Here is a 25,770-nt window from a genome sequence, read left to right on the forward strand (position 1 = left end):
AGGCATTAAAAACGTCTCTTAAATATATTTAACATATTAAAAAAATACACAGACATAACTATAATTAGCTGTAAGTAGAAATTAAATACCAATGAAAATATCCCGAGACAATCTGATGTGCCTTGAAGAAGATGGCTTTGAGCAATACACCTTTTCAGAACAAAAAGTGAGCCTTCATTTCAATGCAAACATGTTTTTTTTTGGTTTTTTTTTTTTGTTTTGTTTTTAGCTTAAGAAACCATTCTGCTGTAACTTTGAACCATTCAGAATTCATTGTCTGCAGAGAAGCTAAACTTAAACCGCAAAGGAAATTCTGAATCCCGGGAACAAAGGAGATCTCAGTTTTTCTGATGATAATACTGAATATATAGAGCTGTGTAAAACTGAAGAAGCTGCTCTTCAGATAAGACACAATGACTGAGTAACTTTAATATTTTTCAGTTCTAGCTAGAATCTAAAATTTTAAAACAAGTTTGYTCATATTCTGAGCACTTACTCCTCATCACTCCTCTATTTTTTTCCAACTTCAATTAAATAACAAAAAGACTAAAAATAAAACTTTCTTTTATATMATTCTTTTCTTAGACTATGGAGATGCTGACATTCACTCACTAGCTTAAGCACATTTTTAGCATTTAAATATTCCTTGCATAGGCAGGTGAATTTAACAGGTTGATCTTCTGTGYGCTATTTAGAATAATTTGGAGAGACAGGGCTGATAAGAATTTAGGTTTGGTGAAGGTCAGCAATTTCTATGCATGGTGTTTTCTGCTTTAGGTGGTAAAGGCAGCAAGACACATACACAGGACTCAAAAACATTTTCACCTTATGACAGAGCTATTGTAAGGCACTTGTGAAAAGCATGTCTGAGTGAAGGTCAGCAGTACAGGAATGTTTCCCTGCCGCCACACTTATAACTTCAGTAGCTTGCGTGAAATGTGCTGTGAGGTTAAGGATCTAAGCTTAATTTCAAATTTTGGTGTTTTCAACACATTTCCTGTGGGATGCTCCAAATCCTCATTCTCTCATTCTCCTCCTTGTGTTGCTCATTCTGCTGTCTGGAAAGGTTTCCTGTGAGAGGGTGGCACCAGGTGGGAAGGCAGCGTGCCAGGCAGTTCATATCCATCCAGTTTAATCTTGATGAGATGTTTTGCTAATGCAAACTCTTCATCATCCAACATCCCATCGCCATCACAGTCTGCRAGTTTCCAGATCTTCCCCAAGACACTGTTGGGTAGTTTAGAAGTCACCATCTCCTTCTTTGCACTAATCCCAGATATTTTGCCATTGATTGGTGACAGAGTGTAGAAGATCTCATCATAAGCAGGCTTATCTTTGGCAACAACCCATTCTTCTTCATCAGCCCCTTCCTTAGCACCTTCCCCGTATCCATGGCCAAAAGGTCCTGCCATGGTGCCATCAAATGCTCCCCCATGTACCATCTCTGTGGGCATATTGCTCTCTTCCTGTCTGATTAGGTTCATCAGGGCAGCAATTTTGTTGGCCAGCATGTTATCCACAGCTTCAATTAGCTTTGGTTTCAAAGAATGGAATTTAGTGAAGTCACAATTCTCCARCAGCTCCTGYGAATGACACAGYRACAGTAGTTAAAAGTGATTCCAATACATTGAAAAGTTAGAAGAGTGGGCTTCAAATTAAAATAATCAAGTAATAATTCAATTAAAATAAATATCTTTTGAAGCTGTTTCTGTAGCTGAAACTCCTCCTGAAGGAGAAACAAAAGTCCTGTATATGAACCATACACCCCAATATATTGAACAAACATAGTAAGACGATTTTGTGACACTTCATGGGTTTGTCTATCAAATCGCATTTACAATACAACTTCCAAAATGCAGTGGATAAAACCACATTAGTTGATGAACGTTACCCAGCAACTTTCCATTTGATGATCTTCTTGCAAACATGAAATAAAGCATGCAAGCCTTCAATCCTRCTAGCACTTATGCAAGTGTTGAAAGTTAAAAATAAAATCAAATGTTTGCAGGACTGAGCTGATTTTATAGATTAAACTTCTTGGTTGTGGTTAGGTCAGGAGGAAGTCTCCTTTGACAAAATAGAAAAGCTGAGCTGGGATAACAGCAGCAGTGTTTATAGCAGTGTTGCCAGAACTCCTGAAGTCATATGGCCCCTGCAGAATTTGTGCCATTTTCATCCTACTAACCCCTCAGTGAGATGTTTACCTAAATGATATGTACTTATTCCAACACAAGCCCAAGCATGTTTTACACCCCAGCATTGGAAAACTAAAAATGCTTTAGGCAATTATTAAATTATTTCTACATGCAAAATGCTTRCCAGGGAAAGAAAGTTACAGTGGAAACTCTAAAAAAACCCCAAATATCACCACCATCATCACCTCCCACCCTCCAGTAAAATGATGTTAAACTGCTTGAACAAATCCCATCTATCACCTCAAGGAGCTGCTCCTATACATATCAAAACAATAATGACATGAACCCAAGAAACCTGGAGCACAGGCTGAAAACAGTCAACCTACAACTGTGTTCAGGTGACATTTATTCACAATCACTTGATCAGTATAAATTTATGTTGTGCCATAAATCTCAGTAAGCAAAGGTCAACTTGCTATCTGTTTTGGCACAATTTTGTTTTCACACAATTGTGCTTTCTCACAATTTYGCTCCTTGTTACAGAAGTGACTGATCTCTCCTGAATATATTTGCTGCCCTCTGCTGCTGAGGCTTAACTGACATGCACAGTAAGTTTGAAAGAGTTTCAACCAAATTTTGTTTCAATATTCAAATCTCTCAGTCTCTCCTTTTGCATCACAAACAAAAGCAGCAAGAGTAGAAAGTGAACTTTTGCCACAAAATCCCCTTCTAAAGCCTAACTCCTGAAACTCTCCCAACAATGCTGCCTGTGAAAACTTAGCTAAASTGCATCTTGAGCTTCTTCTATGATTTGCTTTCTCATGCCAGTAGCTGATTGCCAGGTTAAATATCTTAGTTCATGAAAGAAAGTTATGCCTTCCTGTAGATAATCAGCCAATCATCACTCTTGATGATTAGCTRTGCAAGTGTACCACATACACTGTCAGAATGATACGACAGGAAAACATCCATCATCACGCTTGTGACTGYCCATGGTCAGAGCAGACTGCAGACCTCTTGTTCTTCAGCTTCCAAGCTGAATTTCCTCTAATTCAAAGACCGTTTAAGAATCTTATGATCTGAGATCCAAAAACTGCCAAATGAAGCTTGAGGAACAAATTTGAAATAACTGCTAACACAACATTAGCTGTTCTTCCCTAGGATGCTTTCTAAACAACTMATCTCAAATCAGAGAACAGAAATAAAACGGCAAGTAAGTGACAGGAAGTTGGCTGAAAGACTGCAGAAAGTCCAAAAGAGGAAGAGACAAAAAGTATTTAAAAATTAGTAGTGAGTATGAACCAAGAACTTCTCTCTCTCTCCTTCACAGAATACAATCTTAACAGTACACGAAAAAAGCTAAAGACTATTTTCAGAAGCAACAGGCTTTAAGTTGGCCTTTTCATGTATCACTTTGCCTTTATTACTCACTGGCAAACAGTACCAGGAAAAACAGGAACAGAGGAGGGTAAAAATGAACTTATGAGTAAGGATATCTTCACCTACACAAATATTTGATACCATTACAAAAATGATAAATATAACCAYGCTTAGGATTCAAAACAAGAAGCCCCTTAATCTGTGAGTGTTCACTGCTATTTTATTTGCACAAAGCCTTTAATACTATCTGCCGTGGGGGACCAAGTACTGACTAAAAGCACAGAAGGTCAGATTCCTCATTCCTTATGTAGTCCTGTTTCAGAGAATGCACACCAAGCAAGTTACCWTTTTTTTGTCTGTACCAAGTCACTCTTACCTCATATCAAGCAAWGACTGTCACTTCAATTGCTCTAGTGCCCAAGACCCTGCGCTCTAACTCTGAGATAATCTGTCCTACCTTTTCAAATTGGCAATCCTGTTAAAAAGTTAAGAGTTATTTCAGTGGAATGGTAATCTGCTATCTTACCTGCATTTTCTTGACTTCAGGGAAGTCCCCTGCTGAGATATGGTATTCCCTTTGCAGCTGGATGTAAATCTCTGGCAATTTGTTGATCAGTTCCTTCTTTTTGTTCTCTTTTCCAAATACAGAGGGCATCTCTTTTTTCAGATAGCTGATGATATAAGCATGAACCTAAAAAGAAGCAAAACTGAAATCAAAACTACTCTTTACTGACACTAAACATCAGTGTTCCTCACCTAGGTCATAAAAAGAATTAGAAATATATTTCCCCAAGGAAAAGATATTATCAGCTACAGTTACTGGAATTTTGTGTTTACATGAACAGTTAGCTATCAGTTATTATTAGTTTTTGCTGTTTTCAGCATTCCTTTGAGGGGCAGAGACAAAGGAAGCACATTTCAAAGGAATACAGATGCACACTTGCAGTTTTAAGGAGAAGCCKGGTACAGCATTCTGTGAGTTCCGAGAGTGAGAGAAAAAGCAAGACCCCAAAACCACACACACACAGAGCAAGCTCCAGCCATGCTGGTCCCTCTAAGTGATTTTTAATTCATTTGCCTCACCAGCCATTATGGGAATCAATGGGATAATTCCTCCAGTAATGCAAGTATGCTAAGTGGCAGGGCTGTCTGCTTGATATTGCATTCCTACCTATTTACTCACAGAAAAGTGAGTACCTACAGCCTGTATTTATGCAGATGGCATAAATACTGCAGCAGCCAGWAGGAACAGCATGCCATGGCTGCCTTGAGAAGCCTTAGGCAGAAAAGYAGGGCCTTTCCAGCTTATAAAGAAATATATTCATTTCGGATGACAAGTCTTTAAACACATTGATTCTTGCACTGACATCAAAATATCCATCCACCCATGCCACCCTCCTTCTACCTTTATTCTGAATTGTTCAGACCTTGCCACTCTTCCACCACCTTTCACCACCAAAAGGATCTGCTTGGCCACAGAGCAAGTGATCAGGTCCAGAACAGAAATCGTGGCTGCACTTCCTAACTGAAGGGATATCACTCATCCAGCTCTTTGTGCTAACAGGGACACTCATTTTGCACACAAGAGGGAAGGCACCAGGGCAGCGTTCTTTAGAAGCCATAACGTGGTGTTATCAAACKGCTGTCCTAAGCTCTGACCCAGCCTGGACCACGGCATGACCTCCACAACAGAATGTCTTTAGAGAACTCAGGTCCTTGTTCATTTAAAAAGAGTTTTCTGYCCACAAAACAGAAGTCACTTACAATTTTCACACACAGAAAAAGGAGTTAAAAAGTGGTTATATTTATCAAACTGTTGGGCAATAAACAGCTGAAATTTTGAAGACTGGGGGAAGACAAACTACCACAAAAAAGCATCAGTAAAACAAGGGATTGCTCAGGTGTTCTGTAATACTTAGCACCTACCAAAACATGACAGAATGTGCATTATCATGTTCTATACAAACCTTACACACCCTSCAAATGGCAATTGCTCTCCCTTTCCTTACTTATTTAGGAGGAAACTTAAACCAAAAATATGTTTCCAAAGAAAAAATATGCAACCAGTTTTCATGYGCACATCTTAAGTTCACAACTTGCAGACAACACCACTTCTAAACACTATCTAAAAAGAGTATGCATTTTAATTGTAAATAAATTTACATTTCTACAGAGGAGAAAAAAGCCCAGCATAAAGAAGCATAAACCTCTGAAATTTTCTAAGAGAATAGATATGAGTATTTCTCCAGAATTACAGAATGGATTCAATAAGAGAGTTGATAAGTTATTGTAAGTAATTTCATGGATCTTATGTCTAAAATAATACTTCTATCAGACCCACAAAAGTATGTTTATAATTCACAAGAAATAACAGTTTCACATGCGTATTCTAAGTGGCCTGAGGTCTGCCAGGGTGCACATGTGTTTCTGGTAGATAAGAACAGTCCCCATCTTCAAAATGGGACAGTGAGTCACAGGACTTAGGAAAAAAAAAAAAAGAAAAAAGGCTAATGCCCCAATTTGACAGCATTTYACGAGTTTGCTTTTGTTTCTAGCTATTGGAAATATTTCAGAAGAGATAAAGAAGAGGGTAGCACAGAAATGGGGTAAGAGAAACCCCCTGCAATGCTGTAAATGCAATTTTTGAGTGTCAGTCCTTTGATATCATTTTGGAAGGCAGAAAGCTGACGCTGGATTACATTGCTKCTTTCCTGCAGATAAACAGTTTATTCCCCTTCCGTAACTGTCTAGCATATCCCTAAGAGCACTGCKTTCTCTATTTACCTTCACCCATTTTTATTTTACATTTCGTACAAATATCTAAAAATTATTCAACTGACACTCCTTCAATGCCAAAATGATTGCAACAAATGGAAACAAAATGCTGGCAACACCTACAAAACCAACTGGATCTGAGATTGCTCTGGGATCAGAGCAACTGTTAACACATCATTGGGATTTTCAATGGCATTTTCAAAGAAGCACCTTCAGATCACAAAAAAAAACCCCAAACAAACAAGTGGCCCCTGTTCCAAGCCCAAAAAATAATGAAAAACAACTCCACCAAAAACAACTCCAGAAGAGTATCTTCAGGGCAATATAGGAAGTGGTACACATGCCCAAACAACTGCTCGTATACCAATGGAATTGTGGGTACTCKCCACTTTTGATTAGAAGCTCACATTAAAATGTGTTTCAAGCCAAAAGCATTTTCTTTGATAACTGCACAGAAAATCAGAATTCCTGTCTGCCTCCAATAGCTTTCTCCCCAAGTGTCTGTCTTTTTCTTGAAAAAGTGACAGTGCAACCCAAATGCTAATAAGACTCAGTCTGAAGTAAGAGAAAAATTGGGAAGGGTGGGAAAGCACACACTGAAAGAGCCGCAGAGACTGCTCATTTAGTTCCATTTTCTGATCTTCTCTTACCTTTGCAAGTCTTGCCCTTTTAATGAGATCGTTGAGTTTCCTCACAGCTGCCTTCTGCGGGAGACTCTGGATATCCTTGAAAAGATCCTGCGCCTCGGCTTCGAAGAGCCTTCGGTTCTCGGTGTTGCGGAGGGGATGGGCCCAGAAGGAGCCGATGTAGACCCGCAGCACCTCGGGCGTGTCGATCACCTTCCCCAGGGACCACATGAGGGCACCGTAAACCCTCATCAGCTGCTGTGTGTCCACCTGGTCAGCCTTGTTGAGCACCACGCGAATCTTGTCATCCTGGCCCCGGAATGATTTAATGGCCTCTGAGAACTCATCGGAGATATCCAGCTTATGGGCGTCAAAAAGGAGGATGATGCGGTCCACCCTCTCAGCAAACCACTGCAGGACTTGGCAGAAGTCGTAGCCTGAAGGAAGAACACACTCTTATAGTCTTATCATTCAGAAAAGTGAGTCCCCAAGAAGGTAGGGCTGGGGATAGGGAACCAGGGGATAATGCCTCTACCTGGGGAAAAAAGGAGATTGATCACGCCTAGGACAGTATCTGTGGGCAATGATGACAAGACAACTGCATCCTGCATTTCCTTAGACCCGTCTCACTATCACCACCTTTTGTTTTTATCACTGCCCCTTACCACCCATCTCTTGCATCACTGTCTTTTGTGCTGCTGTGAGTTACTGTCTCACACCCACATTTGTCTCTTCCCAGGAGTTCTGGCTCCGTCACAGCACCCAGGCCAAACAGGACTGTGGGGCTTTGATCACAATCTCCCTTCAGCACTGCTAATATTGGTCTTAGGCAGCACTGCTTATCTGAATTAACAAGGAAAATGGTGCAGGTGCAGCATTCCAGTGCAAGTCAGCAACTGGAAATATTTGGATTTAAAACCATTTTCAAACTCATCTCTCCTTACCTTACAACACTTGCTGTTATTTCTGCCACAACAGACTTCAAAGTACAATTTACAAGTAACATGACTGCATTGCTGAGCATTTTGAGGACATGGGAGGTTACAGAACACAAGCAGCRACCTTTCTGATCACCTGAAACAAGCTTTATCATGTTCTAAAGGAAAGCCTATTCATAGCACCTGTCTAAATGCTTTTACAGGTTCAGCTGGTGCCTARTCCCCACAACAAACACTGTTCAGGAACTCCTTATCCAGAAGTGACACATCTAATCCGCAGAGTCACCACTGGTGATRCAGCTTTGGCTTTGCCATGGATGTGACTCATCTTGTACCAGTAAGGACCAGCAAAGGGTGTACTGGGAGCTGACATCCCACCCCTCCTCTTCCTCTCGGAGACAAATCAGATCTGAAAGAGGGAGCAATCCCAATTCAAGGACTGTGTTAAGCAATCCACACAGAATCGACAGTTTTGCTCCCAGCAGCATACATTAAAATGCCAACAGCAAACAAAGCTCAGTTACTGCCATCTAAACCCTCCACTGTGTCTCTGGCTATTTCTCAGCTGTGAAAAGAGAAGTCTTTAAATCTCCARTCCTCCAGACAAGAAAGCCCAGACTCATATAACAACCAAACCCTTCATACACCTGGTCCAGATACAAACAAAAGACCCTTCAGCACTCCTCATTCTCCCTAGCATCTCTTAACCAGTGTGAACAAAAGGGTGTAGGAGGGAACATTGTGAAGTTGCTTAGCTTTTCTTAATACTGGTTCAGTCAAGTCATTATTCATTATACCTTCAAGTTGCTGGTCTTCAACAGGGGAAGCAAAAGCAAATCAGCTGGTTGTTTGTTTGGATGGGTTTTTTTTTGTTTTCCAGTAGAACCTGACAAGTGCCAACACCAAGAAAAGCAGACATACATGAATGTAACAGGAAAAAACTCCTCCAGATTGGTCATGGAGCACACTTGTGCATGTTTAGCCACACAGGAAATAAACTGGTCTTAAACCTTTTGCTTACAAATTACAACTAGCATGTGAAATTAAATCCAGAAATTCTAGCTAAAATTAAGAAAATATCCCCAATTATCTGTATTACCTGCCCTGCACCCCTAAAAAAAAAAGTCATAAAACTCCACTAAAAAGCCAGCAGAGACACATCAAAATGTGAAAGGAGGGGGRTGTGTTAAAAAGCTGATCATGCTGCTCTGGGGCTTTCATAAATTTTTTCCTGTGATCAGTTCCTGAAGGGCTGAATGTGAGATGAAAGGCGAGGGGGCAAGGATGAAAGCTGCACAGAACATCTCTGCAAGACAACTCTTCTCACCTTACACTAAGAATCTAATCACAATCAGTATGAGTAATTKATAAAAATTTAGCAAGATCTAAAGGGAGAAGTAGGATCTCTGACATCATTYATATGTCACAGCACAGTTGCAAGAGGGCACTAATATTCAGCTACAAAATAGCCTGCTCTGATTTCACTCACATAAAAGGAAATACATCTGAAATTAAATAAAATTGCAAATTGAAACAATCTAAATTCTTTTAAGTTTTCCACAAATGGCTATGTGAGAGGGTGACTTAAAAGTTGGGTTACATAAGCATATAAGTTCCCACCACACATTTGGACTATGAACTGAARAAAGTAACTGTACAATTAACAGGTGCATAACAAAATGAATTTATTTTAAATGTGGATTAAATATTAATGAAGCACTTGTTTTGCGAAAGACTGGTCTGCTTGTTGCARATGGCTGATAAAGACTTCAGAAACKCTGAAAAAAWKAATTAAWTTTAATGAAAATTTGTCATTAGAAGTGAACTTAATTTATCTACAGACTCAGCAGATTTTCATTAGAGGGTATCTGAACTACAGGGAAGTGATAAATGATTGAAGTATTTCCACACATGTGTATGGACCAGGGCTTTGGAAGCTGAGCAGTACTAGGTTAACACTGATCAGATGGGAAAACTCGATGAAAAATGTTTTGGTGCTGATACTTCTCCGCTTCTTGTTGCTCTAATTGCTATTTCTCCAAAGGTTTGTTCCCAGTGACAGATGTCAACAACCATATCCAAGAAGAGGACCTCGGTGTCACCAAGTGCAACACCTGCTTGCAAATGCACATTGGAAAGTCACAAGCCATCCTTGTACTCACATTTAAGTAAGTCCAGTGTTTAAAAATATAAACTAACCAATTTTTCCCTGAACTCTTTCCCCATACTCCTTGAAACACTTGCCTTCATGCCAYTCAATCATGAACCAAACACCCCCTCCCTTCCAAAAAAAGGGTTCCTGCCCACATCCTGACAGACACCCATTTTTCCTTCCAAATTTTGCAAACAGACATTTCTGTCTGACAGGGGCTTTGTGAACATCGCCAGTGATGCTGCAGGAGCAGCACAGGGACAGGCATTGTCAGACCAGGGGACAATGCTGGCACACATCTGCACATTCTCCTCCAGCCACTTGCACAGCCCCTGAGCTGACAGGCAGGAAGCTTCTGGCACATCCTCCTGCCGACAACAGCAGCGGGAAAGGTGTGTCTGGAGACATCTTCCAATGTTGCACTCTGTGTATATTTTTGACCAATCATCTGTGGCCTGGATGCTTTCCAGAATTAAAAATAGAACTTGCTGGGAAATAGTGCATGTCYTCTCACTTTACATAGTCCCTTTACTGTTTTCCTGCATGTTAAAATGAAACATAACATTTGATTCCTTTCCTGGTCYCAGAAGGCTTCAACTTACTCCTAGTGATACCTGTCAAATTTTAAAATTTTACAGTCATTCATAACTAAATAGTTAAGCAGCTGCTCGTGAGAAGATGGAAAAAAAAAACCACTGACAGCAGAGATAAGGTTTTACACTGAGCCTGGTAATGTTATTTTTCCATCAAACAYTTTAAATAAGAAGATCTGCAGCTCACCAATGTAAGACACAAGCTAAACTTGGAGAAAGCAGAACCCTCTCTGAAAGAGACACATTCAGGACAGCAGAAAACATCTCGTAGAATCCTGTTTACGTTTGCACACAATGACTTAGAAAGTCATCAAAGCAACTCAAACTTCAAAACATSCTAAATTAGACTTACAGCATAAATATATTTAAATCACAGCAGCTCCTTCAGGAACCAAGTCAGGCAAGCCTCGCATTGTGCAGCATCACAGTCAAGTTTGTGCTCCACAAAACCACCTAAATGCAAACTGCATAAGCAGCCCAAAAGCCATACATAGGAAATGTATCTAACTAAACAATATTTCAGCCAAGAGAGCACAATATTTCCTAACCACGACAGCATGGAATATGTGCATGCAATAAATCCATAGGCACTTCTACACCACTTCTTGTATGCTGATGTCTAAATATATGAAACTTTCATTAAACCTGCCCTGAAAGCCTGGGACACAGATAACAGTGCTCTAAAGCCAGCACCCAAAATTTCACACATGGTACAACAGCTTACAGGAGAATCACACTTTTATCAAAGAACTATGACAAGTGACACATTCAAGATTATTGTTAACACACAGAAAAAAATTAATGAAATGCAATCTAATCAAGCTAAAGCCTATGAAACAGGTAAGGGTTTGAGGTAATCACTGAGCTMCATCAGCTTAGGTGAAAGTCTACAATATCAAAGGGCAGGCCAGATAGGCTGTAACAATTGATAAGGCACATACCACCAAGACACYGAGCTTCTGAACAATAAGGGAACAAGAGTCTTATGTTTTATTAAATCACAAAAGCAATTCTAGATGGTAGTGAAGAGTCATTGTCCTTTAGGCAACACAGGACTAACAGTGAAACACAACTCTGTCTTGCACTGGGAAGCCTGAGACTTCCACAGCATTCCCTAATGGTGTTGAATTTGGTTACACAACTGCTCACTTTTTCAGTGGCATATTAATGTGAAACTCTAATTTTTTTTCTTATTCCACGTTCCCTTCCATACTGTTATGAAAGTGGCAACAGATACTTGAATGCTGAYAAACATAATTTTCTCTTGATTTAACAAGCAGAGAAGGGTAAGATGCACCTAATTTTAACCTGAGGAGGAAAAAGGGAGCTGAAATCCGAAATGGAGAAGCAGGCGACTGCTGATTTCATCAGACTGTGTATATTTGGATTTAAACATTTTGTGGGCATTTTATGAGATTTTTACAGGACTAAAAATCATAAATTATACACAATTTTTTCTGTCTAGAAATGAGAGTGCCAACATGCAGTATTTGTTTTAGTTCTGGTTTCACAACATTCAAGCCTTTGCTTGCACAGACACAGAGCTCTCATGCTGTTCATCTCTATTTCACCAACACATCACATAAAGGAAAGTCCAGTGCTCTCCCATGATGAATGCTTTACATGACTATGAGTAATAATGAGGACAAAACGTCACTGRAAAAAGAATGCAGAAGCACCTGGCAGACCAGTTTACTAAGTAAGCATAATTTGGATTACAGTCCTAAGAAGCAAGTCCCTTATTCTGTCAGATTATTGTAAAGACAAGCTTATTGTTGCAGAGCTGCCATATATTGTGCTCATACCAGGATTTCCTAAAAAAACCCAGGTGAGATATGTTAAAGAACAGTTTATTTCCTCTGACAGAGACATGAAACACAAGTTTCCACTTCTTAAGCAAGGGTCTGAAAACAGAGGGCAGCATAAGCCACACCCTGCATCTCTACCATTTACAACTCCACAGAAAAAATGACATGCCCTTAAATGCAGCTGAAGAATGCAAGGAATAAAGTTGTTTACATTATAGTGTTCTGTTTAAATAGTTTCTCAAGACAGGCTAATGTTTTAAACAGCTTGATAAACAGTGTTCAGTTCCCTGYAGGATTTTCATATTATTAAAAATATTCTCATTTGTTCTTCCTCCTTCTACCATTTGGCTTCCTCTTTTGACTGAAAATTACATTATGGCACGACTGAGCAACCTTAAGAACCAACTCTTGCAGCTGTGCCCACAATAAACYCACCTTATTTATAGCCCCACCCCYAAATTTTTTAGACATGACCACCTTATAGTTATCATAAAACATTCCTTCATTCATTAACTTCAATAGTGTATCTATAAGAGTCATTATTACTTCATGGAAAACAATTAAAATTAGGAAAATAAGGCTTTTTCTCATGAGTGACAAAGCACTAATTAGCCAGAAGACCATGCAGCTGCAGCCATTTGCAGCCATAGCAGCAGAATGGCAGAAAAACCAATCCCTACCAGCTTTCAAGAGACAAAATTGCAAACCTRACATCCAGCCTTAAAATACGGGCTTAACAGGGCTTGCAGTAAGAAAGTATGGGACAGACCACCACCCAGGACCACTAAAACAGGCTCCCCAAAGATTAGGATGCTGATTTGTCCAGTAGAGCAGAAAAAAATTAGTGAGCCTGGTTATTGCAAAAGTCTACACTCACCTCTGCTGATTCGCTGCTTCTCTCCAGAGAGAATGCCTGGGCTGTCGATGATGCTGATGCTCTTCAGGACCTGGTTAGGCAGCTGGGAACACATGAACCTGCAGGAAAGGAAGGGACAAAAACCATTAATAACAGCTCTAGCTCAAATACAGATTGCTGCTTAAGGGCTCCCTGATATATATTTGATTTTAAAAGACTCAAGTGAGATTCAGAAAAGTTTTTGAATCCTGATGAACCTCTGTTTGGTAACTATACATGTCTAAGAAAAGAAAATACAGAGCTTCTCAAAAAAGAAAGCACAGGAAAAAACCTCATGAAACTGAACGTGTAAGTGCTGATAAGACTCCAGAATGTGCAAGAACCAACAACTTGGGCCTTGAATGCAGCATTATAAAGATTCCATCAAAACACCATTTTGCTAGGACCAAAATTAGTACACACGAGAGAAAATTCTTCATGTACTCCAGCTTATGCCCAAACTTAGACAGACTGGAAAGGGGAGCAAGCAGAAAGCTGTATTGACAATATGTTTATATTCCAGTTCCTGCCACACTTCCCTCTCACCTGATCCAGTGGTGTTTGAATGATCCCTACTCCCTAACCCAACACTCTCCTCAGGTATGGCACCAGTGAAAAGCASCAGTATCTCTCCCACAAACCCAGCCAAACCCTGCCAGAACCAAGAGTTCAAATTACACACAGTATGCTCTGAACAATAACCTCCTGCCTTCGCAATGGGAGACAAATTCAATGGTGGTATCACAGAAAAATAAATAATTCATGAGGACTCTGAGAGCTGTGCAGACCGCTCTGTGTGTTACATGCAAGCCACTCTGATGCTTCTGGGGTAGCTCATGACTGAAGAATTTCACTGCCCTTCATCCTTACCTGCCTCTAAGAGATTTGYATAAGAGTTTAATCTTCTTATCAGGGAGCAGCTGAAGATACTAAGGAGCACACACCTCCTCCTGCGAGGCTGCCCCACACAGGGTTAAAGGTGCAGCCTCAGATGGGCTGCCCTACATCAACCTATGGCTTCAGAAAGCACAGTACCTCAAAAAAACAGGGTATCAGACAGCAAATCTAGCTGTGCCTAGGTCAAACAAGACCTTAAAGCCAAAGATGATCTGAGTTAGCAACAGCTCAGCCAGTCAAATATCAGATAAAAAATGCAAACTATATAAAAATCCAGATGCTATTTCATACAATACAAATTATTCAAAAGAAATTGGGAAGAAAAGAGGTCCTTACACTTGTTTCACTTTGTTCTTCAGGAGACCTTGTAGCAATGAGCCTTTAACCAAGGCACAGTGTCCCTTCTTGGATAAATCAGAAATGGCAGCATCATATATGCCTCTCCCTGAAACCCAAGGGGGCACAAGGAAAGAGCAATCCTCTCAGCCTGACACAACCTTGGGGTATGTAAACCCCCATTACCCCAAGGTAATGTGAAATGTATTGCTTCTTTTAGCGGGACACCAGGCATAAAAAATACCTCATGTCTGAAGCAAACTCTTCCATTAGGGCTAATTTTCTACCAGCTTAAGAAATRCTTTTGAAAGAGCATTGAGGTACCATTTGAGAAAATTACATTATTTAAACTTGCCAAAACCTGATGACAGCACTCTGTCAAAGCAAACACATTATGTGGAAGCACAGTGGATGAGCRTAAGTGACAAAGAAAATACATTTGAACACGTGAATCATTACAAAAACASATACATCACTAGTATGTACAGCATGAAGTAGCTTTCATAAATGTGGAAGTATAAAGATTGAACATTCATGTGTGTTTTTTCTTATCACTCTGACTCAACCTTAGAGAGCCCAGTGCTTGCTCAGTATCACCAAGATGTTTCCAGACCTATCCCATGGGAAGAAAGGCACCCTTATGCCAGCTGAACAATACAGCAGTGTCCTGACTCAGGCACCACCCGAACTGGGACAGCTGGAAAAGACCATGAGAGAAAATAGAGATCTACAGGCCTCAGAAATGTAGACACTGCCACCTTTGCAGCTTTCATTTGTGGCAATGGGAGGAGAAAAGCATATGGTAAACACATGAAAGAGAAGGACAAACTCAGAATTAACTGGCTGTTAATTTATGKAATATGCCCATAAAATAAAGATGACAGATGGGTTAAAACTCTCACCTCAAACTGATATTTCAGACAACTTAAAACTGTAATGATAGTRGTATTCGAATATCTCTTTTCAACATTGAGACTTCTTTCTTAACATCTCACTTCATGTAGGTCATGAAAGTGCTGCATCATAAAAACCAGAACTACATACTATCCACCTGAATAATGACAGACTTTACCAAAAACTAGTGTTACAAACCTGCTGTATGAATGAGATGACTGTAACTGCCTAYGACACACCAGAATAGACCAGGACCGTGCATTTCTTCTCAGCAGCACTAATTTATTTATGGGCTTATCTGGTATGATGCAATATTCTTTCCTCACCAGCATCCAAGGGCACRCTAGGTCCTGTCCCCCTCTCCTTTCCTCCCCAGTTTTTCTTAAAGGTATACAGGAGAAAAAAGAGACTACTGGAAGAGTATCTCTCACAAGCAGTGAGACACAGAGGGCAATTAGAAGGGGTCACGGAAAAAGACAAAAGCAAAGTAACATCAATGAATTAATGCAGCTAATTACTGAATACAAGCCTTGATTGTGATACTGTGTTCTTGTTTGTTTCATTTTTTCCATTACCTCAGTCCCTGTTTCCTGTCATTTGGATTGTTACACTTGGATGGAAAGGGCACTCAACTTCATAGTCAAAGTGTTTGTTGCCCTAAGTTCCTCCATAAAACAAAACACTACAATTGGGAAACCATTAAAAAAATAAAATGGGGTCAGGGGGAGAAAAGAGAGAAAAGTCTATTAAGGCAAGAGTGAAAAATGTAATATTGGATAAAAAGAACTGCATGGCAAATGAGAGAAGGTAAAGTAAAATATGCAGCATGATTACAAGGGAACCTTGAAAGAACTCAAAGATAGTGAAGCCTAAGACAATTTCATCCCTGTGAAGTCATACAGAGAAAGGAGCTGGCAAGTTTTGAGAAAAGCTAGGGAACCATAAGCACTTAGATCTCCGCTGAACAACTAAGGAGCGGGCGTGACTGCTGGGGAAGATAAGGATGCTCACAGCATTTAATGTAACAATATCASAGTCACCAAAAGAACTGGAATACTTTAGTCAGTTACTTTGAGTAACATCGTTTTAGCTAGACAATGATTGCATAATATTCAGAACCTGACACAACTAGTTAGTCAGTTTAGGAAAAAAATTACATCACCCCACATCCAAACAAATACATGCTATTATTAAATGTTCTGTGGAAATATTTGAATATCATGCAAAATACAATTTACAGTACATTGGTTTTTTGTAGAGAGAGCACAATGGTGAGGAAAGGGAGAAACGGAATAGTGATCTGGAAGAAAGAACCTAGCCAATAATCTCAAAATTGTTGTTTAAAATGGGACTTAACTACAGCTTCCCACAGCACATATTCTTATCTCTGCAAAGCGATAGCCAAGCCAACTGTAAGCAGCTATAAACTTTCTTCTTTGAATCAGCACAGCCAAGAGATAAAACTGTACATGATGAACTTTTAACACTCATGCCAGTATTTATCGGCCAAACAGGAAAGTTTATTGTTAAAAAGAGCCAATTTAGATTAATTGGCTTGCAAAGTGAGGTCCCAATGTCAAGCTACCATCAAATACAGGAAGAAAACAAGGTGATTGTTCAGACAATAAGAACAGAGTTATTAGTAACTAACTTTCAACTGGAAATATATAGCATGCTACGTAAGTTTACTATGAAAATATTTTCAGCCCTTGAACAACTCTTCCCTTTTTGAAAATATACAGCAGAAGCTAACACCATCTCCCTGATCCATGGAACTACYTGAACACTGGGTAGTTGATATTAAACACTGAAGAGCTTGAGTTTTTATTTTATTCATCGGGCATATTTGAATCTTTCCCATTCTTGTAGGTCTTTTTACATAGCCCTGAAATTCATTATTTTAAATAGCTATATCGAGATATCCAGTGAAATCAGTGGAAAGGAACAAGACAGCATCAAAGGGAAAATAYTTGTCTCCTTTTTTTGAATAATAGTACTACTAATAATAGTACTAATCTATCAATTTTATTGAGTAGAATTTTTGCATAAACTGATCCAGAGTTCCACCTGGCATAACACCTCACAAACAAGTCACCCAGTGGAGCACTTATGCAGTTCTCTGTGAACTGATTTTAACAACTATTTTCTATTCAGATTACTGAATATCCCGACTTAATACTGCCTTTTTTTCGAAATTCACCTGAACTGCCACCTCTCCTGCTTGTATTTGAATATTTATTCCATTCTGTTCTAAATGCTTGTGCCAGAACATGCCAAAATTTAAACAAAATCATCAGAAGACAGGAAGCAAGAAGATSTCACCTGTTCAGGAAAGCATTTCCAAAGCGGCTGAGTTTCCGGAATGGCTTCTTAGGATCAACAACGAGAGCATTTCCAGGAACATTTCCTTCTGTTTCTCCATACATCACAGCAATAAAGGAATCTGTGGTAGGCTCTGGACCAATCCGCATGCCTGGAAAGTCTTGCTCCAGCAGGTATCTAGACATGGAGAATACATAAATGTATTTRTATATAATAGCTGTATTTGTACATAAATTTTAATAAATAAATTTAAATAATCATTGGTATCTGTGATGAAAGTAAATACCTATAATCTGCTTAAAAATTCCCAAGGATATGCACATTCTATAAGAACAGGATTACATTTTCCTGCATTTCRTTATTTCTGTTAACTGGGGAAGGAGGAAGAGAACATGATTAGTTTTTCACAACATCCAGGTAAAAGGTTAAGTAAATCCCTTTACAAAGACAGTGTGGAAAGCACTCCCTGAGCTGCAGCACCTCAGCCATTTAAGTGGATGTTTCTACCAATGATCCGTGTGCTGTAAGTTACTCTACAAGACACAGCTGCTTTTCTGAGTGTTTTCAAACCTATACCAGTGCTGTTGGTACAAAAAGGGAATGGTTTGAAGTTGCATGTGAGCAGATTTAGTTGGCTGACAGAGCTAACCCTTTAAGGACCTTGGTATTGGTCACTAAATATAACTCATCCYACCAAAGGCAGAGAGAACTGTTATCTGACAGTAAAGTTGTATCTGTTTGGGAGCGAGGAAATTTTATTTTTTGTTTGACCTGCATATCAAAAAGTCATTTTTAACTAAGTCAGATCTGCAGAACCTGAGGCTTMACAGTAAAGTACTTCCAAAAGGCACCAAGTCAGATGGTGCTATACCAGAAACCATCTTGCACCTCGCTTTGAGCAGTCCATGACAAAAGACACAGACAGCACATACTCAGCGGACAAGCTTTGACTTCCAGACAACAAGGTCTGAGATAAATTAAGTGTATATTTAAGCATTAAAATTAATGGAACCAGGGCATTTATTTACATAAAAAGCCTGCCTGCATCCCTTCATGGATGGCAAGTGYGAAGTAAAAGCAGTGCCAAGTCCTTCGAGCAAGCCTCCCTCACATTCTAGGACTACTGCCACTGTTCTAAGAGACACAGAAAACCCTGCCTAACTTTAAAGCATGAGTGTTACTGTCCTCAGTCACAACAGCACCATCTTGGCCCTCAAGACTAACAGTTTTCAATRTCACCCTGGAGCTCTAATAAAAAACAAACTGCAATTTTAATCAATTACAATTTATCTATTTACRTAATCAAAACTGGATTTACATGAGAATTCTTCTTCAGGCACAGGCGGTGGTCCTACATACAACAACAGCACGAGTTACATTTTAGTGCATCTATGTTAACACTGCTCTGGTAATAAAGGTTTATTCTGGACTTAATCCCACAGCACTATGCCTAATCTGCTATAATTTTCTGAATCAATACTGACTTGAGAAGACTTGCTGGCTTCTTTTGCTGCAAAAACACATGTTACATAGAATCTATACTTGCTGAACAATCTCTGTCATTAAATTGAGTACCCAAGCATTCACAAACTTTACAGATCAGAGCACAGAAGCTGAGTTAAAGGAACTAAATATATGCTACATATTTCAAAGACTGTGTTCCACTGGCCTAAGCAAACACTCTCCAACTAGCTCAAACTATGATCGGGAACATAGAACAATTATTTACATGAGATTTCCTGCAGATTTCTGGTTCCAAAAATTTGGTTTTTTGGAATGGCAATACTAAAACTTGTGAAGAAGGAGAAACATAAGAACAAACATGCCAAAGGCAATCTGTTCTACCGCTGGAATAATCTGAACCTATYGCACAGTAACAGGGAAATAAAATTGACCCCTCCTCAAAAGCAAATGACAAACTCAAACCTCTCTGCCCACACAGGTTTGCAAATTGCAGCCAATCCCCCACCTTACAAATTAGATCATGCAACAAAATGAAGACAAAACACCTTTAATTCAATTCAGCAGCTGAACCCGGATGGAAATCCAGGACTTTCAAGTGTTGTGGCAAACAGTGGAAAACCTGAAACACAAAAGTGTGTTCCCTCCTCTTCAGACAGCAACACTGCAGACCAGAATGCTCTAAAACAGGATGCCAACACTAACTCACAAGAGCCACTAATTTCCCAGATTGGAGTTATCCACGGCTTTGATTTTGAAAGATCAATTATACTTTAGTCTTCTAAAATAAGGWTTTTAACTTGCCATGATAAAATGCTCTGCTTCAAACGCTGCTTTTTCTCATTGTCCTTCTTTTGAAAGGGAAAGGATCTCTAAGAGACTCGTAAATAAACTCTCCTCTTGATACAAATTGTCATTCCCAGGCTTCTGCTGACAGAGGCAGCAGTTCATAAGGTGGCAGATGACACACACAAGAAGCTCAAGAGTGGCAGTAAAGAGTATTACACTGAATCAAATGCACAGGAGTGAATCCCACATCCCAGGCCAAAGAAAACTGTATGGTGGGATCTGAATGCAGGAGCAGACACCCCCAGGGTGACAGGATAATTGYCATATATTGTAAACTCATGAATTATGGCATGATTATGGACATTCGCTGGTGATAGTCTTTYGGATGCCTAAAATAGTAATTTCATGGCCTACTCAAAAAATTTTAGAAGTGTTACAAGTACCCAGCACCTTTCAGGATTTCCAAAATCTCTATTTGTTGCTCTGAACTCGACAATGCAAATTCAGATTAGCTGTTTATTGAAAGGATTAAACCAAAATAAAGTGCTACTGAACTGCAAGGATACTTCCAAGTTAATGTCACAAAGGCAGTTTTAAAAAACAGGCTTTACAGCGATAACGATCCAGGAAGGCGAGACCTCCTTCCAAATACCGAGCCCCACCCAACAGTCACAATGCTCTGCCTGCTACAASCATTCAACAGACACAGAAATCACTCTGCAACACAGGTATTTTCCATTAACGCTGGCTCACAATCGAACATCAAGAATTAGTACAGACTAAAATAAACCCGTTCTTGAGCACTGGCTGTGCTCAAGCGTGATGGGTTTGGCTGGGACAATAACTMCTCTGTGGCTGTGTTTTGGATCTGTGCTGGAAGGTGTTGGCAATGGAGGGATGTCTTCATCAGTGCTGTGAGCAGCACTCAGAATCGAGACCTTTTCTGCCTCTCACCCCACCAGCAAATAGCTGTGGCGAACAAAGAGTTAAGAGGGGGCACAGATGGGACAGCTGATCCCAACTGACCCAAGSGATATCCTGCACCATATGGCATCACGCTTAGGGGGAGAAGGAAGAAGGAGACACTTGGAGTGACAGCATTTTCTCTTCCCAAGTCACTGTTATATATGATAGAGCCCWGCTTTTTTGGGAATACCCGAATACCTGCCTGCTCATGGAAAGTAGTGAACGAATTCTTTGCTTTGCCTTGCTTGTGATGCTTTTACTGTACCTACCAAACTGTCTTTACCTAAAGCCATGAGTTTTCTCACTTTTACCATTCTGATTCTCCCCCCATCTCACTGTGCAGGGTCTGAGTGGCTGTGTGGTGCTTGGATGCAAGCTGGAGTTGTGGGGTGGGCTAAGCCACAACACACTGTATCAACTTCCCAGCATGAAAAACCAGTTTTATTTACCCACACAAAAGTAACAGCAGTCTTCTGCAAACTGAAAAGCTGCCAACATTTCTGTACCAAATACTACATTAGCACAGGAAAATACCTGGACTTTCAGCATCTGCAACTGCATGGTCTTCTCAGGAATTTTCAGCAGAGAAGGAGTTCAAAAAGGTTCACAGGAAGAATTGGCTTAAAAATAGCCAATGCCCCAAAGACAGTCTAGATCAAACAACAGAYATCCTGTTGATTCTTGTCTCTTTGTTTTTACCTGGGCTATAACCTTTCAGCTTTGCCAATAAACATTCATCTATGTTCCTCTGCAAGATGTATAGCCAGACTAYGGGAAACTAGTTTACAAAGTTCCAGRGACAGAAAAGATTACTCACAGTTGCAGATACAGATTATCATCTGAGCTCTAAATGCTTTAGCTGGGCCATACTAATGCAYGAACAGGGAGCTGGGCAGAGCAGCACTGAGCAGGGACACCCTGGGATGCACTGGGAGATAAACTCATGGCTCCTTTATAGGGCTGCTCAGGCTGCTCAACTCCATACTGCACCAAATATTCCGCTTCTTTTTAAACACAGCAAAACCAGCAGATGTTTGCTTTAGTGTGAGAATTCTGCTCTAAATAATGCAAAGCTTTCATGYAGAGCTAGTAAGAAAGAAAATACAGCATTCACCCAAGGAAATGAAGAGGGGCCTCACCCCCAAATAAATAGATGCAGCTCCACAAGCGATTGAATGCTACTTGCAGAATCCAGATATTATGCATACAAAAGGGTGCTTTCACAAAACTCAGCTTTGGCTGAGTTAAATAGCAGGAAGTTTACAATTTTTAACCTCTGAGTAATACCTGTGAGCAAAGTCAAAGCACAGCCTGGCAATCTAAGGAATTTACTTCTGGTTTGTCTCATGTTGATAAGTTCTTTTAAAAAACATCAGACTCCTACACTTTTAAAATAGAAAAATAAATTWCAAGTTAAACATCACTAGACTAAAAGTTTAACTGTTAGGAGAAAAACTACCTATTTGCATTGACTATCTCCTACCTCTTTTTCATATAGCACAATGCTCCTCGTCTGTCCCTCCTTTCCCCACTTGTCTTTTTCTAAAACAGGCATGAGAAATTGAGACAATTACAGAAGCTGCAAGGCCAAGCAGCTCTCATGTAAGACAAGCAACTGGCTCTCACCATACTCCCACTTCATTAAACACCATCAGACAAGCATTAACATTTGGATATATTTGTTTGAATTGTCAGCATTGACAAATACTTGAATAAAACTATCACCACACTACACCTTAGACAGCAAAACTGGCTGGTCTCACTGCATTGTTCCAAGTGCCAAAGCGGATAAACAGCATTGAGTGAAAAAACATAAGAGCTGTTAGAAACCTGGAAGTGTTTGTTTGCATATCTTAACCCCCAGGGACATTTAGTCACTGGCAGATCAGTGTTTTTCATAAAGATTTAGTGGAAGGAACTGGGTGGATGTGGATGTGTCGGAGGTATGAAAATGTGAAGGTCTCACGATAACGTCTAAGTCAAAGTAAATCCCAAATGAATATTTGACAGCTAAACAGCATTGTTATGCTCACATGTAAACACAATAGCAAACACTTAGGCAGACCTCCTGACTACAGAGAAATGTGACAAAAAAGCAGTTTTAATTAAGATTGAAAATTATGTTTTCTTATTAAAAGGTTTGAAAGAATAAAACTCCTACAGAGCTTTAATGAAGGAAAAATTTCTACAATAAAGCTAGAACTATAACAATCTTGAGAGGGTATCCACATCTTTCCATGGGAGATTCAGCCTGCCAGAGGGAAAATTTATTTCTGGCTGACCTGGACATTGTAATATTTTCCCATGTCTTCTTTTAACTCTYGCTCACATCATACGAGCACTTCTCTTTTTTTGCCCTTCTTTTTCTCCTCTAAATTGGATTTTGAGTTACAGTCACTGTGACACTATTGTCTAAGTTGCAGCCCATCCTGAATGGAGCGTTTTTTCATGCTGATTCAGCCAATTAYTATCTACTCTATAGAGAACACTGAGGTGATGAATGATGATCATGAGGTCCTTCAGAAGCAGTAAAAGATATTCTGCTACTGATTCGGGCTCAACAGTCACTGCCTGTCTTCTCCAGTATCTCCAAACCACTCTGCAACCCCCTAAATTTGGGACAGGAGAAGGGGGTAAGAGGGKAAAGGGAAGGGCATATCCAAGCAGAAGTCACCTCCTGCATCAAGTCAGATATTTTAATAAAACACATGAGAAACCATCTTTGAAAAGTTGGTTTTCTCTTCTCTGTCAAAACTGTCTGGGCATTTTCATCTGGCATTGCCAAATGCTAAAAAAAGCTGTCAGGAGCTGTAATAAATTATAGGTGTTTTCTCATTCAGACTCTACATTAGYAGCAGTCAACCCCATTGATCCGTATTTTACTGTTACAGTGATAACAAGTTAYTCACAAAGCAACAGTAGCAAAAATACACCTAAGGCAGTGCAAGCCTGTGTTTCTAAGCACAATACTGACTTGCACTTCAGTCAAATACGGGAAACTTTAAAGGACAGAAAAGTCGAATGTCCACAAATCAAGAACTTGTGTTCTCAACCGAGACAAACTCTTGGAGGAGGAGAGAAATAAAGTTTTCTACGAATTGCAAATAACAAAACAACTCTGCTGACAGGCAGAACAGGTTCTAGTATGCACACATTTGGGACCGTTCTGCCTCCCTCTGTATTACCCATGTTCCCCCATCCCTTGGCCATAAGCCAGGTCTAACAAGGCAATTGTAGTTTTAAAGAAGAAAATGAATGAGTATGCCTAGAGAAATGTTAGGAAAATCCAAATCAACCACACCTTGTGGGGGAATCCAACCAACACCTTCTTGTGTCTGTGGAGATGATGAACTTTCTTTTAATTACAGCCCTATTTTTAAAATATTTCTCTGAGCAACACCCCTTTACATGTTTGCAGGAATTCAGTAATAATCAGTAAAGAAACCAAGTTCAGCTTCAAGCTTTCAATTAGCTAGTTGTAAAACCAGAAAAGACACATGATTTGTTCTGTAAACATCTGAAAAGCTCTCAGGTGATTAAAGGCAAACATTGCTCTTCAATGGAGAGGGAAGGTAGGTATTTTGCACTGCAAATAGAAAACAGTGTTATGGCAAGGCTGCCTGTAATCTTTGGAACTGGAAAACAAATATTTATACATTTTACAGAAGGACTATAATGAACTTCAGGCATAAGCAGGTCAAAATGTGAACCAAGTGATGATTCAGTGCCTTTTGCAGAGCTGCGCACAACCTCAGACTGATTTGTAAAGGGCTGAGAGGGAAATTCGAACACATGCAAAATATTCACAGGTTCGTACTATTTGGCTTACCACAGATATGCTTCAGTTTCCTAAAAATGAGATACTAAAAAACTTAGAAATAAGAAATACAGAAAAAGACAGAAAMTACCACAACAGGAACAACTCTGTTAAGCTGCCTTAGTAGTGATACTGTTTCTTCAATACAACTAATTAAAATAAAGGCTCATGGAACGGGAGGCTGCCCAGATACCACGTATTTTTTGCCCTAAACTCGCCATGTTACTCTTTTGGAGTAACATGGATCACATGCGATCCATGCATTAAATTACTTTTGGGAAAGGGGAGGAGGCAAGGCTAAATGATCCCTGATGGCCAGCGCAGTCACACCTTTTTAACACAAAGCCCCTGGTTTTGCTTTGAAACAGCTTAGAGTCTAAAAGGACTAAGAGGAAGTAGGCAAMGAGGTTACTCTTCCTCAGCAGGACATGAAACAGCGCTAATATTCTTCAACAGGAAGCTAGCGGGCAGCTCCAGAGCGTGTCACAGGCTCGGGACGGCACAGCACGGGGGCTCTGGGGTGAGCCCCGCTGGTCGGGAGTGTCGCCGGCCCCGCCGCTGTCACCGCACGGCGCTGGCGGGCCCGCGGCTCCGGGGCGGAGAGGCGCTGCCCCGCACGCCAGGGCGTGGGAGGGATTGACCGCAGGGAGCACCAGCCGGGAGGAGGGGAGCGGGGATGAGCGGGGGCTGTGCACGCCGGGGTCCCTACCGGATGAAGGTGGTCTTGCCGGTGCTGTACTGCCCCACCAGCAGCACCATGGGCTTGTTCTCGAAGTCGGCCTCCTCGAGCGCGGGSGAGTGGAACTCATGGAAGCGGTAGTGCTCCTCCAGCGGCAGCAGCTTGCGGAGGTACAGGTCCCGCAGCCCGCCCGTCACCGTCTGCACCACATCGGCGCCGCCGCCGCGCTCCCGCCCGCCGCCCTGCTTGCCCAGCCAGCTGAACATCCCGCCGCCGCTGCCGCCCGGCCGCACTGTCCCTGTCCCTG

The 25,770-nt window shown here is 40.5% G+C and overlaps 1 protein-coding gene across 1 annotated transcript; it reads right to left on the reverse strand.

Moving 5' to 3' along the window:
• Positions 1 to 216: 216 nt before the first annotated feature.
• Positions 217 to 25,764, reverse strand: EHD4 (EH domain containing 4). Its single transcript, XM_057365883.1, has 6 exons — positions 25,494 to 25,764; positions 17,752 to 17,928; positions 13,285 to 13,382; positions 6,941 to 7,353; positions 4,042 to 4,206; positions 217 to 1,583 (listed from the first exon to the last, which is right to left on the reverse strand). The coding sequence occupies exons 1-6, from the start codon at positions 25,727 to 25,729 to the stop codon at positions 1,047 to 1,049; spliced, it is 1,626 nt and encodes a 541-aa protein (XP_057221866.1). The 5' UTR covers positions 25,730 to 25,764; the 3' UTR covers positions 217 to 1,046.
• Between the last annotated feature and the right edge of the window lie 6 nt (positions 25,765 to 25,770).

The sequence above is a fragment of the Malurus melanocephalus genome, unplaced genomic scaffold (genome assembly GCF_030028575.1).
Source record: "Malurus melanocephalus ecotype Western Australia unplaced genomic scaffold, MMel_1.1 scaffold_2, whole genome shotgun sequence".
In the NCBI taxonomy this organism is placed as follows: domain Eukaryota; kingdom Metazoa; phylum Chordata; class Aves; order Passeriformes; family Maluridae; genus Malurus; species Malurus melanocephalus.